The 16,961-nt window shown below is 39.2% G+C and overlaps 1 protein-coding gene across 1 annotated transcript; it reads left to right on the forward strand.

The window, feature by feature from the left end:
* The first annotated feature begins 1,624 nt into the window (after positions 1-1,624).
* Positions 1,625-4,695, forward strand: LOC131345562 (uncharacterized). Its single transcript, XM_058378501.1, has 4 exons — positions 1,625-1,683; positions 2,384-2,621; positions 3,144-4,182; positions 4,240-4,695. Exons 1-4 carry the CDS (start codon positions 1,625-1,627, stop codon positions 4,308-4,310), a joined length of 1,407 nt encoding a protein of 468 aa, XP_058234484.1. The 3' UTR covers positions 4,311-4,695.
* Positions 4,696-16,961: the final 12,266 nt, after the last annotated feature.

Below are 16,961 nucleotides of genomic sequence, written 5' to 3' on the forward strand. Positions count from 1 at the left end.
TGTATAAGCAGGAACACTGCTGTAATGGCAGCCCTGAACATTCAGACTAAAGCTTTTATCTTTCCTGGTTTCTGGAACAGTGTTTTTCCACAGGCAGTCTGCCTCCTGAAAATATCGGGGAAAGAGCCAAAAATGTGATAAAGAGAAATGCAACAAACTTTCATATCCTCATATAAAACTGAATATCTAGCTTTTATTAACAGTCATCTTGAAAACATTGCATGGGGAATCTATGCTTCATTACAGCACCAGCATGGACTTGGCCATGTCCTGATTAGTGCATGTGTCCGTCTCTGATCCTGCAGCCCCTGACCCTGTATCTGACTGACCTGAGCCTGTGGATGCGGTGATACAGGACTCTGATTAAGAGTCTGGGTTAATACAGAGATCAGAGTAAACACAAAGTGAAGGACATTACTTTAAAGCTCTACATTTCATCATGATGAAACTGAACACATGAGCTTAGTGCTGCTAGTGCACTACTCTACTGTTTGAGCAACAATAATGTTATGCTATGATGCTAATGATTGTACAATGATACACTTGTCCAGTTCATTAAAATACTCTTTAGCATAATAACAGGAAGTTTGACTCGATACTACAATAGACACACATTTAAGAAACGGATTGATTAAATCTTCTCACTTGCTTAAGACAGGTTCAAACACTAACCGGCAGAGTCACGCGTCAGTGACGTCACTTTACTGATAGGCTGTGATAGGGCAGTAGGTTGAGAAGCAGTGGACCAATGGGAACTTTTTTATCCCGCCCCCCCTAATTTGCATAAAACTCTAGCGTGATTTATGGAATAACAGACACTAGCATGCTGGAAAGAACAAAACTAGCATCTTTGTGATTCACGTGTTTTATTTATTTTTACGAGTACGATCATTTTATTTTACGAGTACGATATTTATGGCGCGGATTTTACGCAATATAAAACATTCAGGGCTGGATTAAACTCTTTCCGGTCTCCAGCCCTATTGATAAGGATTAGCCCTAGCCACGCGCCTGGTTACCATGGAAATGTTCTGACGTAACAGAATCAGAATCAGAACAGTGACGTGGGACTGCTGAAGAGTTGATCATTTCTGCTTTGGAGACTTGACGGTGCACACGTTCAGACTGAGGTAAGAGAGATTTTTTTGTGTCTTCAAACTGACAAGTGTGTAAAACTCTAATTTAATGATCTAAATGAAAACAATATCCATTTTGTCAAAGTAGGTCTTAAAGGAAAACAGGTTGGAGAGTCCTGTTCTATAAAGTTCTGCTGTTGTTGTGTAGATTTGCAGCAGTTCAGTGAAGATGATGGCAACGAAGGTGATGAGAAAACGCGTTAAGGTTTTTGTGAACGTTATTCATGCAGTGAACATATCTTCCTCTTCTTCTCCCTCTCTTTGACTCCAGGGAAAGTCGAGGTATTGCAGAGTGAAGAGAAATACATGTCTGATGGAGAGATTTTAACATTTCCTGGTCCTCTGATGAGGTGAGATGCTCTTTCTCCTCTCACACACTCAGGGTTTCAGCAGTAATGTTCTGAAGCAGATCATCAGGAGAGAGGACTGTGTGTGTGTGTGTTTCTTCATTTGACATTTATTTCTCTTTGCCAAAAGACAAATCATCCATGAGGGAGGCGATGGAGAAAACTGAGATCTACGAGTACCTGCTGTCTCTGAGCTCAGGGTTTGGCCAGGCGCACTTCCAGATCTGAGAAACATCTGGCGTTCGACCCTTCAATTCACAATACGTTACAATCCTCACAGACTACTGTTAACATTTCTAAATCACTTAGCAAGGTGTCTACACTGCCGAGTAGCTAGTGAAGGATTCGTATCATTTTCTATTCAGACTCTTATATTTACTCCAGATGCTCATATTCAGAGCAACATAGAGACAGGACGGATTACTAACTGAATTACTGTGTGTGTGTAACAGGTGAGTTTGATTCACGGTACGCTGTAGGAAAGCTGCTGTGGGAAGGACTACGCTGGAGTCCGTAAGGCAGATAAATGAATGAATGATGATTCATCAATGTCCAGTGGCCTGTGGTTCTGTCCTGGGGAACCTGATGGTCTGTCCTCCAGATGTTGAATCACCATTGGCCTATGGTTAATGAATTATGGTTAATTCCTATGTTAAGTTTTTTAACTATAAAACATCACTGGCAAGTACACAGACTAAACATTGTGTATTATAAAAAGTGATGTCTATAATATTTACATTATTATTACACCTGACATCACATGCATATAGATGCACATTGGATATTGAGTTCTTTGAACTCAGAACTACTAAGTTTAGATCAAAATTGTTGAGAATAGTCAAAATGATTCTAATATGTAAGTTTATTCCTACCGTTCCTATCCTATCACGCCTCATCTAGCGTACTTCACATCACTTATTCTGCCTCACCTTACCTGCATCACCTGGCCTGCATCACCCAACCTGCCCCACTCAGCCCAGCTCACACAGCTTGCCCCATATGGCTAACCCCCTCTGACCTGCCCTGCTCTGCCTGTCCACGTAGTCTGCCCTGGCCCTGCTTGGCCCGTCCAGCCTGCCACGCCTGCCTACTTAGCCCAGCGGCCTCTGCTCACCGCTCACCAGACCTGCACATGCTAGTTATCCCTGCTAGGGAGATATTTGTGTAGGTGGTGTGTAGATAGGTAGATATTTGTACAAGTGCGGTGTAGATAGGTAGATATTTGTGTAGGTGGGGTGTAGATAGGTAGATATTTGTGTAGGTGGGGTGTAGATAGGTAGATATTTGTGTAGCTGGGGTGTAGATAGGTAGATATTTGTGTAGCTGGGGTGTAGATAGGTACATATTTGTGTAGCTGGGGTGTAGATAGGTACATATTTGTGTAGCTGGGGTGTAGATAGGTACATATTTGTGTAGGTGGGGTGTAGATAGGTAATTTGTGTAGGTGGGGTGTAGATCGGTAGATATTTGTGTAGGTGGGGTGTAGATCGGTAGATATTTGTGTAGGTGGGGTGTAGATCGGTAGATATTTGTGTAGGTGGGGTGGAGGTAGGTAGATATTTGTGTAGGTGGGGTGGAGGTACGTAGATATTTGTGTAGGTGGGGTATTTTTGTGTAGATTAGCAGGTGTGTAGATGTTTGTAAATGAGCAGGTATGTAGGTGTGTGAAGATGAGCAGGTGGTGTGTAGGTTAGTAGGTGTGTGTAGGTGGTCTGTCAGTGAGCAGGTAGGTGGACAGTTGTGTAGGTCAGTAGGTGTGTGTAAGTGGTCTGTCAGTGAGCAGGTAGGTGGACAGTTGTGTAGGTCAGTAGGTGTGTGTAAGTGGTCTGTCAGTGAGCAGGTAGGTGGACAGTTGTGTAGGTCAGTAGGTGTGTGTAAGTGGTCTGTCAGTGAGCAGGTAGGTGGACAGTTGTGTAGGTCAGTAGGTGTGTGTAAGTGGTCTGTCAGTGAGCAGGTAGGTGGACAGTTGTGTAGGTTAGTACGTGTGTGTAAGTGGTCTGTCAGTGAGCAGGTAGGTGGACAGTTGTGTAGGTCAGTAGGTGTGTGTAAGTGGTCTGTCAGTGAGCAGGTAGGTGGACAGTTGTGTAGGTCAGTAGGTGTGTGTAAGTGGTCTGTCAGTGAGCAGGTAGGTGGACAGTTGTGTAGGTCAGTAGGTGTGTGTAAGTGGTCTGTCAGTGAGCAGGTAGGTGGACAGTTGTGTAGGTCAGTAGGTGTGTGTAAGTGGTCTGTCAGTGAGCAGGTAGGTGGACAGTTGTGTAGGTTAGTAGGTGTGTGTAGGTGGTCTGTCAGTGAGCAGATAGGTGGACAGTTGTGTAGGTCAGTAGGTGTGTGTAAGTGGTCTGTCAGTGAGCAGGTAGGTGGACAGTTGTGTAGGTCAGTAGGTGTGTGTAGGTGGTCTGTCAGTGAGCAGGTAGGTGGACAGTTGTGTAGGTCAGTAGGTGTGTGTAAGTGGTCTGTCAGTGAGCAGGTAGGTGGACAGTTGTGTAGGTCAGTAGGTGTGTGTAGGTGGTCTGTCAGTGAGCAGGTAGGTGGACAGTTGTGTAGGTCAGTAGGTGTGTGTAAGTGGTCTGTCAGTGAGCAGGTAGGTGGACAGTTGTGTAGGTCAGTAGGTGTGTGTAAGTGGTCTGTCAGTGAGCAGATAGGTGGACAGTTGTGTAGGTCAGTAGGTGTGTGTAAGTGGTCTGTCAGTGAGCAGATAGGTGGACAGTTGTGTAGGTTAGTAAGTGTGTGTAGGTGGACTGTCAGTGAGCAGGTAGGTGGACAGTTGTGTAGGTTAGTAAGTGTGTGTAGGTGGACTGTCAGTGAGCAGGTAGGTGGACAGTTGTGAAGGTCCGTAGGTTGAGTTTCAGGTGTTTAGGTGTGAAGTAGAGCTGCACGATTCTGGACCAAATGAGAAATATGTCGTAAATTTAAAAAATATATTTTTAACGTTTTTTTTTAGAATAGAAATCAGGCTTTTCTATTTCTATGAATTTAGTGGTTTAGAAACCCTGCACCTTAAATTACCAAACTCAAACAAAACAGAAAAAATGCTCTTTGCTTTTATTAAATTTAAACAAATATAAACAAATGACTACCAGGTTTTTCATGAGAAATAAATAAAAATCACAATTTTGCCATTATATTCATATAAAATAGAAGAAGCCCTCAAAATATAATAAAAGAGGCGCTTCTTATTTCACTTTTGTAGTAATAAATAGAATTTATAAAAAAAAACCAAATAATTAATATTAATGAATTTATTTTAATTATTTAAATAGAATTTGTTACTTGTAAAAAGTAAAATCATCTTGATAATCTATAATAAGAATAATAAAATAATCTTATTACTTTTACTAGTTTTAATCTTATGTTAATCTTATTATTTTATCTTCTTTTTAAGCCTTTTTATAAAATAAATTAGACATTATTTTAATCAAAATAGATTTTAAATTTAAATAATTTTTACTCACATGTGAAAGACAGTGTGAAGGTGTTTGTAACATCGGTTTAGTGTCATTCAGTTAGTCATTTATTGATGCTCCCTTGCGCTGAATAACGTCGCTTTTATTAACGTTAGTGTGGTCTGGAATGTTTCAGGTGATTAAACAGGTTGGTGGTGTTAACCTTTGGTGTAGAGACCGTGAGTAAACATTGCTTGTAATGCAGCATAATCTAGTTAAAAACCGAAAAAATAGACGATACTTGGGAACGCTCCTCTCTCCTCGTTACACTTCTCTCATTTCCATGAAAATAGATTTAGCTGAACTGTAGTAAAGTAGGATTAAGATGGTGTGGAATCGTGATGGCCATTTTTTAAGGAGTAATCGTGCAGCTCTAGTTCCTAGTTAGGTGTGTGTTCAGGTCGGTGGATTCGGGGGGGTGAGAGGGTGCAGTAGACTGGGCGGGACCGGGTAGGCCGGGAGGGGTTGGGGGGTGGTCATGTTTAGGTAGGTGGAGGGGCAGGGAACGTAGTGTGCGTGACAGGCGGGGCCCACCGGAGGGCGGGCACGCTTGATAGGTCTGGAGGGGGTGGGGCGGTGGTGTCGTGCTGTGGCCGGGAGGCAGGCGATGGTGTGGGCTGTGTCGGAGCGGGTGGGGTGGGAGTGGGCTGCGTGGTACAGGCTGACGGGGTGGGCCGAGGGGGAGCCTGTTGGGGTAGCTGGGTGGGCTGGGCTGACTGGGGCAGGTGGGTGTGTGAGGCCTGGTGGTGCAGGTGGGTGTGGCAGAATGTGGTGGTCAGTATGCAGTTAGGTGGATAAGAAGGAAGGTAGGTAGTTTTGATGAACCTCCTTTCAACCACGAAAGGCACCAAATTGTTTAAAAAGAAACAGATACAGCTCTTTTTCACAGTCCATTCTGTGACGAGCGGTCAATCCCACCATGGGTCAGACACCCAGGTCTAAAGTGGGACAACCTTTAACCTTTAAAGGACTTGCCAGTTTTGTTTAAATGAATGTTTTATTAATTTATTATTATTATTATTATTATTAGTAGTAGTAGTAGTAGTAGTAGTATTAGTATTATTATTTTATAATCATTTGTGTTTTAAACATAATATCTGCTGTATGGCCATCCATAAGGACTATGGAGCCTTACTTTTTTTTTTTTTCTTTTTCTAAGATGTAAATTTTATTTAAGTAGAATTTAAGGTTTTTACATTGCCATTTACGGCATTTAGCAGAAGGCTTTATCCAGAGCAGCTTCCAGAAGTGCTTTTGAAAACACATCGACACTAGTTCACTAAGAATCACTGAAATTAACCAAAATTAATTCTATCTACTCTAAAATCATAAGTGTTATTATAACCATTACAGTGTTTTACTGAATCAGTGTGAAACCAAGCACTGATCCAATAGTGAGTAAAACACACAAGCCCAAATTTCTGAAGGCTCCAGTAGTGCAGCTGGGGTAATAGCAGTGTGAGACGAGGTGTGGATGTAATGACGGGGTCAGAGCCCTTCTGTAAGTCGCTCTGGATTAGGCCTTCTGCTAATTACATTATATAATTATTATTATATATACAGTATCTCACAAAAGTGAGTACACCCCTGACATTTTTGTAAATATTTTATTATATCTTTTCATGTGACAACACTGAACACTCTGCTACAATGTAAAGTGAGTGTACAGCCTGTATAACAGTGTAAGTTTGCTGTCCCCTCAAAATAACTCAACACACAGCCATTAATGTCTAAACCATTGGCAACAAAAGTGACTACACCCCTAAGTGGAAATGTCCAAATTGGGCCAAATTAGCCATTTGCCCTCCCTGGTGTCATGTGACTCATTAGTGTTACAAGGTCTCAGGTGTAAATGGGGAGCAGTTGTGTTAAATGTAGTGTTATCACTCTCACACTCTCTCATACTGGTCACTGGAAGTTCAACATGGTACCTCATGGCAAAGAACTCTCTTAGGATCTGAAAAAAAGAATTGTTGCTCTACATAAAGATGGCCTAGGCTATAAGAAGATTGCCAAGACCCTGAAACTGAGCTGCAGCACGGTGGGCAAGACCATACAGTGGTTTTACAGGACAGGTTCCACTCAGAACAGGCCTCGCCATGGTCCAGCAAAGAAGTTGAGTGCACATGCTCAGTCATATCCGGAGGTTGTCTTTGGGAAATAGACGTATGAGTGCTGCCAGCATTGCTGCAGAGGTTGAAGGGGTGGGGGGTCAGCCTGTCAGTGCTCAGACCATACGCCGCACACTGCATCAAATTGGTCTGCATGGCTGTCGTCCCAGAAGGAAGCCTCTACTAAAGATGATGCACAAGAAAGTTTGCTGAAGACAAGCAGACTAAGGACATGGATTACTGGAACCATGTCCTGTGGTCCGATGAGACCAAGATAAACTTGATTCAGATGGTGTCAAGCGTGTGTGGCGGCAAATAGCCTGCTCAAACCTTTTATGCAGTGTTTCCCGTGTGTAATTTAAATGAGTTTCACTTTAAATGTAAATTAGTGTAAGAACTGAGTATCCCCCAAATGGCTGGATGATACTGTTGTCTAGCCGGATGTCCTTAAATGGTCATCACGGTCACGTATACCTTGGCTAGGTATTGTTCTAGGTGTTATCACCCAAATGGTCGGGCAATACTAAATGGTAATCACGGTCATGTATACCCTTTGTTCAGGGACAGTTCTTGATGTCTTGCTGCCGCTCCCAGACTAATAATTGATTGGATTAAGTGTTCTAAATGTTTGGTTCTTAAGAAGAAACATTATGATAAATTTGCCAAGTGGAATGGAGCCATAACCAGTGTGCATGAGGTGAAGTTTCGATGACGGGTAAGATTCTCTGAGGGCCGAAGGAGGACAACCCACTGCAGGGCTTCACCGCCACTGGGCACCTGCCCGAAATGGGAGGTGTAATCTGTGTAAAGGAAGTGTTGTGATGCTTCAGGGCCAAAAGCATCAAAGGGGGGACTGTAAGAAACTACAGACTGCCTCAACCCAGATTCCACTCCACAGTACACATCTGAAAGAGCTCATTCCCAAAAAGGCTTACATATCATATAGAAATATCTTTAATTCAAATCAGTTTACCTATTTTGGTATCTTTACATTGGCTTAAAGCAGCGTTACCAAACATTTAGAACACTTAATCCAATCAATTATTAGTCTGGGAGCGGCAGCAAGACATCAAGAACAGTCCCTGAACTAAGGGTATACGTGACCGTGATTACCATTTAGTAATTTACTCACTTTTGTTGCCAATGGTTTAGTCATTAATGGCTGTGTTGAGTTATTTTGAGGGGACAGCAAATTTACACTGTTATACAGGCTGTACACTCACTACTTTACATTGTAGCAGAGTGGCATTTCTTCAGTGCTGTCACATGAAAAGATATAATAAAATATTATAGGTGAGGGGTGTACTGTGAGATACTGTATGTATGTGTATGTGTATATATATATATATATATATATATATATAATGTATGTTATATAATATACAGATCTAATGAGTGCCTTCAGATTTTCTGTATTTTTTCTGTTTATTTTCTGATGCAGTTTCAAAGCATTGCGCTATATCTCCTACTGTGTACCATTGTGGATCATGTAGTTCACTGGCTAACATTGGAAATAAAAATCTCAACATTTTTCCACTTATGTTTGTCTGGACTTGCTGTTCTTCTTTCAAATTCCACAAGACACACACACACACCACAAGTACGCACACCACAAGTACACAAGGTTAGGCAGTAACTTTTAGAATAAAATCCTCAGTTTCATATTGAATTTTCTGAGTTTATTGATTGGGATAGAATATAAATTAAAAAAGGGAAATGGTTAAAGTGATCAATATAAAATCATAGAGCTAGAGTTAGGGCTCTTTAATACCAGTCAGTTTTAGTCCATAAAAAGGTAGTGTATTTAAATGCAAATAATTATAAATAAATAGATAAATCTATAAATGAATTTCTATTTCCACAGACAGGCAGATCCACAGCTTGTATAATCCAGTGAGATTTCTCTGATTTTCTCAGTAGCACAGACGATACAGTCTGCTTTAGAGAAAACGTCCCACAATCCATTTCTGATCACTTTTAAATAGATTAATCTGCTACTGTATTTTCTTTAGAAAATGGATTAATACATATCTCTAGAAAATTATAATACCATATCTATCTTTTTCAGCTTTATTTCCAAATTTTCACCTCACAACATCAAACTACTGAAAGTAGTTCTGAAAATGAATAAAAAACTGAAAAAGTAGAATATCAGAGATGGAAAAGTCATCAGACTCCTGATTTAATACTTTATAGAGCCACCTTTTGCTTGAAGTACAGCCATTGATCTTTTTGGATTAGTCTGGTTTAGCTTTACACACCTAGATTAGGGAAAATTTGCCCATTCTTCTTTACAGAATTGCTCAAGTTCTGTCAAATTCCATGGTGAGTGACGAGGAACTGCTCTTCATCTCTCAAACAGATCAGATTTAAGTCAGGGCTCCGACTTGGCCACTCAAGTACATTCACCTTCCTACCCATAAGCCACTGCGTTGTTCTTTTGGTGTTATGTTTAGGGTCATTGTCATGTTGGAAGGTGAATGATCTGCCCATCTTCAGCTGTCTAGCAGAGGGACGCAGGTTTTCCTCAACAATTTGGATATACTTGGCAGCATCCATTTTCTCTTCAATCCTGAACAATCACTCAGTCCTCGTTGAAGAGAAACACCTCCACAACATAATGCTGAATTTCTATAGGCACTGTACATATAATATAGTATAAAAGAGTATAATGTAGTATCATAGAAACAGTGAGATAGAATTAGTTACAAATATGTCAAGAAGTCCAGTACGTACATATTAGTCGATGGAGTAAATATTTACAGAATATTTCTGTTTAGTTTTGGACTTTTACACAGAGTTACAAGGCTAATAGGAGAGGAATCAGCTTCATGGATCACCTTAAGGCATCACACCAACTCAGTACCACACCCAGGTCTGTTATAGCACATAGCAGGAGGCCTGGGTTCCAAAAACAGGGTAATACAGTGCCTTGCAAAAGTATTTGGTGTGTTTCCTCTTTTATTTAGATTTTATGTAAAGGATCTAGTCCAGATTGTTGATGTGGAATGAAACAAATAAGATTAAAACTGCTAACTCGGCTAGTAAGAAAACACTTCCTAGTTTTTCCAGCATGAACGACCGCAAACATTCAGTCCAGTTCAGTCTCTCTCTCTCTCTCTCACAATCACACAACCTAATGTTTTCAATGTGTTCCAATAAATGTAAAAAATGTGTAAATATTTTCATATTTCCATTGTGTACACATTATTCTTTCTGTATATGAATTTCTGCTCGTTTTTTTTATGAAGGGTGTCAATACTTCTGTTATCTACACAGGACATGTGCAGAGACACTAATATTCCTACAAAGGGGAAAATCCAAAGGAGTTCAAAGAGGAAATCAAATATTTACACAGAGCCCACATTTCTCTTCAGTGCCATGTTTCAGTGATTCAGATTCATCCACAGAGTCGATCAAAGAAATGTGAATCATTTAACAATTATATTTAAGTTCATATTTTTAATATATAAAAACGATACTGTGTAAAGGATTGTTCCCACGTTTGTTTGTTTGTTTTCCTCAAACAACACTCCACACACAGCGATAGAACGTTTGATTCAATTTACTGAGTCGGTTCAATGAATCGAACGTCGATAAGATTCAACCGATTCATTTTTGTTCATCCGAATTTTTGCCTTAGAAAATGTAAATTGTGCACCGTTTACTCACAATTTGTACCTAATATTAAGCTAAAGTTTTAAAGAGGAAAGCAAATATTTACACAGAGACGACATTTCTCTTCAGTGCCATTTCTCTTCAGTGTCATTTCTCAGTGATTCAGATTCATCCACAGAGTCGATCAAAGAAATCAGAATCAGCTTTATTCGCCAAGTGTGCGCAGACACACAATGAATTTGTTTTGGTTTTGAAGGTACTCTTGGTACGTACATATATATATACACACACACACACAGGGGCATCTCTAGGGATCGAGACCCGAATGATTTTAATCTAGCCCCGAATGTTTTATCCCAAAATGTTTCTTGCCCCCGGAGTGTAGAGGAATTAAGTAAATGTTGATGGTTTTATTTGAGCACTGTTGCGCGTATACTGTACGCGATTTTGATCTCTCCACACACACACACACACACACACACACACTCAACAAGACCTCTAACGGTGTGCTGTGGTATCTGGCAACAAGACTTTAGCACCGTGGGTCAGACTTGTTTGTCCAGCACATCCCACTGATGCTTGATTGGATTGAGATCTTGGGAATCTGGTGTACAACACCTTGAACTCCAGTTTCCTCCAACCATTCCTGAATAATTTCTACAGTGTGGCAGAGAGCATTATCCTCCTGAAAGAAGCCATAATGTTCAACATGAAGGAGTGTACTTGGTGTAGTAAATAACAATATATAGCGACATCATGTTCATACTCATTAATTCATATCACTGTATTTCATATACTTTCAAATATGACATATTTCATCTATTTATTTTTCTGTTAAGCTCATTACTACTTTATTGCAAATGTCACTTTATTTCTATATAATTCCGTATACATTCTCATCTATTTTATTTCTGTTTTTATTTGATCTTTATGTTGATTCCATTTTTTGACACCGTTTTTATAAGTATTATTTTATATTATTTATAGTATTTTGATATAATCTGACTATACACCGATCAGGCATAACATTATGAGCACTGACAGGTGAAGTGAATAAGACTAATTATCTCCTCATCATGGCACCTGTTAGTGGGTGGGATATATTAGGCAGCAAGTTAACATTTTCTCCTCAAAGTTGATGTGTTAGAAGCAGGAAAAATGGACAAGCGTAAGGATTTAAACGAGTTTGACAAGGACCAAATTGTGATGGCTAGACCCCAGTGGGAGCATCTCCAAAACTGCAGCTCCTGTGGGGTGTTCCCGGTCTGCAGTGGTCAGTATCTATCACAAGTGGTCCAAGGAAGTAACAGTGGTGAACCAGCAACAGAGTCATAGCTACTGTTGCTCAAATTGCTGAAGAAGGTAATGCTGGTTCTGACAGAAAGGTGTCAGAATACACAGTGCATCACAGTTTGTTGCGTATGGGGCTGCATAGCTGCAGACCAGTCAGGGTGCCCTTGCTGACCCCTGTGCACTGCTGAAAGTACCAACAATGGGCATGTGAGCATCAGAACTGGACCACAGAGCAATGGAAAAAGGTGGCCTGGTCTGATGAATCATGTTTTCTTTAACATCACGTGCATGGCTGGGTGCGTGTGTGTCGCTTACCTGGGGTAACACATGACACCAGGATGCACTATGGGAAGAAGGCAAGCCAGTGGAGGCAGTGTCATGCTTTGGGCAATGTTCTGTTGGGAAACCTTGGGTCCTGCAATCCATGTGGATATAACTTTGACACATACCACCTACTTAAGCAATGTTGCAGACCATGTTCACCTTTTAATGGAAACGGTATTCCCTGATGGCTGTGGCCTCTTTCAGCAGGATAATGCACCGTGCCACAAAGCAAAAATGGTTCAGGAACGGTTTGATGAAAACAACAACCAGTTTGAGGTGTTGACTTGGCTTACAAATTCCCCAGATCTCAATCTAATCGAGCATCTGTATGATGTGCTTGATAAACAAGTCCAATCAATAGAGGCCCCACCTCACAACTTATAGGACTTAAATGATCTGCTGCTAACATCTTGGTGCCAAATACAACAGCACACCTTCAGGGATCTAGTGAAGTCCATGCCTTGATGGGTCAGGACTGTTTTAGCAGCAAAAGGGGGAACAACACAATATTAGGCAGGTGGTCATAAAGGTATGTCTGATTGGTGTATTTAAAAAAAGGAACAAAAATTGTAAACAAAAAAAAACAAAAACAAAAACCTTTCACTACATGCTGTACTGTGTATGATTATGTATGTGACATATAAAATTAAAATTTTAATTTGATTCTCTTCACGACCCTGTTATCTTTGAGAAAGACGTGTTTTGATGAGTTTTAGATGCATATGTACATACAGTATATATAGGGATCATGGCACTGAAAATAGCTCTGTAGAACTCAAACAAGTACCAGAGCGACACCTTGTGGTAAAATAAAAAGCAATACTGAATCAATCAGATTGACTGGTTGAGGCATTGATCAAGTCACGGTCTGTGTAAATATAAAGTGACCATGTTCGACTTGCCAATAAACCAAACCTACTGAATGATGTACAGATTAATCTTACTTTTCAGGAATTCTGCATGACCGGACTGGAGACAAAAAAACAGCTAAGTGTCTCATTTGTGCTCATTGGAAGGAGGAAGCTCTTACCGTCATGCTCTTTATCGGATTCTCGGTGTAACGCTTAAGGTGATGAGAGCAGTAGTTTTCACACATATGAATCAGAATCAGCTCACTTTCCAAGATTTCGGCCCTTGAGGCTTTTGTGTAATTTGTTAGGTTGGTGTTGGTGTGCATCAGTTACCACAGATGAGTGCACTAATACACAGTTTCTAGTGTGTGATGAAATTGCTTAGTGGTCCAAAGTTGGATTAAAAAAGAAACACTTGAAGAGAATAGACAATGAATATGATTTTTAATATAGATTTAAAAACATGTGTAATTTAATCTATCTGATTGCATATTATAGTGTTTTTAACTGTGTTAACCATTTTAGAGGTGAAGCATTTAAAAAGAGAGAGAAGGAAAGAAGCTTATTGATTTATTTTTTCTGTTATCTCAACAACCCTACATATTTTAAGTCATGCTAAAATTGGTAAACATTTATTTTTACCCGTATACAGTCACACTCTGCTACTGTGAAGGAAATGGACTTATCAAACATTTATCAGTAAAATAATTATTTTATGGCCGCAAGTCTGACGATGAGTAAGGACTCATCAGGTTGGTTTTCAGTATGAGATGTTGTTCCCTCTGTTGGGATAACCTTACATCAAATTACATCACACTTATATATACCATTATTAAGCACCAAAATCTCCAACATAATTCTTTCTATTGCAAATATTTTCTAAATATTGTCAAATTTAAGTACTATTTTATTAGAATTTTTTTTTACATTTTTATTTCATGCTGGAAATTAAACTTTTTCTATCAAACTTTTTCAGGTGTTTATTTCTAAAGTGTTTATGTCTAGGAATAATGGTCTTTGTTAACATTTGTTATATAATAGTCCCATAGTGAGAAATATTCTATAACATTTCCTTTATTCGAAATATCGTGATTCTTTTTTTTTGGAAGTCAATATGCAATTGTAAAGGAACAAAAAAAAAAAATCAGGAATAATAATATTCATGTGCATAATAACCTTGAGTTGGCATTTGATGATTGACGTTTTCATTCATGCTATCAGCCATATCACTGTGCTGAAATTAAGAGCCCTAAGTGACTGCCTGCCAAGTTATCAACCTTATCTTTCCCTAAAAGCCCAAGGACCAAAACCTTAAAAATAGAAGCCAAAATGGTTGAGTGACCCAGTTTATAGTGACAGCTGCTCTTCTGCAACAAAAGCAATTCTGAATGCAAGAAGAACCACTCATTGGATTTTCTCTGCATCTCCCTGAGTGGCCTTAGCGAATGTAATTATCGTTCCTCCATCCCCGTGTCCCAAGGGAGCCCTCCCTTCTCTTTCAAACGACTCAGCTGTGTGTCCCCGTGCCCTCTGCACCTCCCCATTTACATGTGGCCTTATCCTTAACGCCCTGCATATCAGCCCCCACATCCTAATACACCAGCCAGCTGTATCTCCTGATGCACCATTACCCTTCTTTTTTTCTTTTTTTTTTACTTCATCATAAAAACACAGCAAAAAACAAATAAATTTTCCAGATAGAAAAATTCAAATGATTTTTTTAAAACTCTCGGATTAGGATTAAGTTGTATGTGAAGTCTTGAATTAACAACTAAGTAAAATAATATACAGGGTGTGCATTAAGTCCAGAATGTATAATCATACAATTAATGTATATGTTTGAAAAAGATCTGAGCAAGGATGAATGAATACAAATAAAACTATTCGTCAGAAATCAAAATAAAATAAAGCATAAATATATAAGTAGAGACTATTATTGTTTATTGACTGGATATTAAGAAAAATCTTATGTAAATTGTCATCTAATTTTATTTTATTTTTAAATTCTCCTGTCATGCTGAACTTGTAAAAACATGGAGAATTGAAATGTATACAGATTTTATTATTATTATTATTATTATTATTATTACTATCCAGTCATCCATTTTCTGTACCACTTATCCTACCCAGGGAAGCTGGAGCATGGGGGACATGGGACACAAATCAGGAAACACCCAAGACATCAAACACACACTCACACACCCAATCACACTGTATGGACAGTTTTGAGATAGAAACACAAACATAGGGCAGAGTTGGGAACTGAACCATCAACCTCCTTGGTGTGAGGCAAATGTGATTATTATTATTATTATTATTATTATTATTATTATTATTATTAGTAGTAGTAGTAGTAGTAGTAGTATATAAGTGTATGGCCTCCATCAAAATCCTTACTGAATATCTGAAAAGTATATGAAGAGAGAGAGAGAGAGAGAGAGAGAGAGAGAGAGAGAGAGATTATTAAATGGTCACTGCAGGCTTTTCCCTGAAATCATCATCAGAATGCAATGCCACCAGGTTCATTACGAATATGAAACCATGGCTACTGAATACTCAATCCACTGAGAGCAGCTTCCTCATCACAGATGGTGCTTGAGAGCAATGACTGTGTTTTGTCAAGTGCCTCTGTGAGTATTCAGGGGCCTGGTGTATGTGTATGTGCGTGTACATATGTTTCATACATGGTAGTTCATAATCACCAGTTTGTAGGTGTGTGTGTTTGTGTGTGTGTCCCAAACCTTACACAGAGAGAATAATAAAGCAAACCTGACCCTTTTAGGCTCCATATTGTCTAGCTTATGTTGAACAGTACATAGTAATCACATTTGCGTTCCCTACAGAAAGAAAGCAACATTGCATCAAATAATGAGCAGGTCCAAACCTGCTGATCTCACTAAAGAGGAATACACAATACCCTGCATGGAGTGGATGGGATTGGCAAAAGGTTGTAGCCTAGTTAATGAAGTTGCTTTCCTTGCACCTTTTAAGGAAAATAGGTTAAATGCATTTATTTCCCTATGGCTAAAAATGGTGTAACTTTATTTGAAAACTCTAGTGGTACATGTATTAGCGAATGTAGGGTGCATTATAGAACCTTAAAAATAAGAGGTACTTCAACTGAAAACTTCAATTTTTTGAAAGTATTAAAAGTATTGTTTTTTGGGGGGATAATAATAATAATTTTGCAAAGGAAGCGGTCACTATATTATTATTATTATTATTATTATTATTATTATTATTATTATTATTATTATCCATTCTTTTAATACTTATCCTACTGGATTAAGGAGAACCTGAAGCCTATCCCAGGTGAGTTAGGGGCACAAGGCAGGGGACACCCTGGACTGGATGCCAGTCTATCACAGGGCATAATCACACACACCCATTCACACACTACAGACAATTTATAAATGCCAATCAGCCCACAATGCATATCTTTGGACTCTAGGAGGAAATCGGAGTATCCCGAGGAAACTCCCTTCTTTCTTCAGTTTAATCCTGACTACAGGTTACTGTTAGTAAGAAGCTTTACATGTTTTTTTCCCATGTCCATGTGGGTTTCCTCTAAGCTCCCGAAAACATGCTTGTAGGTTGGCTTTGCTAAGTTGCCCCTAGGTGTTTGCATGGTGTTTGGCATTTTCCCAGGATGAGCTGCAGATCCATCACCACCCTGATCTGGATAAAGCAGTAACTAAAGCTGTATGCATAATAATAATAATAAAAAATAATAATAATAATAAAAAAAATAATAATAATAATAATAATAATAATAATAATAATAATAATAATAATAATAATAATAAAAAATATTATTATTGTTGTTGTTGTTATTATT

Source organism: Hemibagrus wyckioides, linkage group LG25 (genome assembly GCF_019097595.1).
Source record: "Hemibagrus wyckioides isolate EC202008001 linkage group LG25, SWU_Hwy_1.0, whole genome shotgun sequence".
Taxonomy (NCBI): Eukaryota; Metazoa; Chordata; class Actinopteri; order Siluriformes; family Bagridae; genus Hemibagrus; species Hemibagrus wyckioides.

Excerpts from the sequence above, each read along its gene's own strand:
- LOC131345562 (XM_058378501.1), top strand. The coding sequence starts at position 1,625 with ATGAGGGAGGCGATGGAGAAAACTGAGATCTACGAGTACCTGCTGTCT. Across the intron at positions 1,684-2,383 it reads CTGCTGTCTCTGAGCTCAGG|CGTACTTCACATCACTTATT; the intron begins GTTTGGCCAGGC and ends CGCCTCATCTAG. Across the intron at positions 2,622-3,143 it reads CACCAGACCTGCACATGCTA|GTGTGTGAAGATGAGCAGGT; the intron begins GTTATCCCTGCT and ends GCAGGTATGTAG.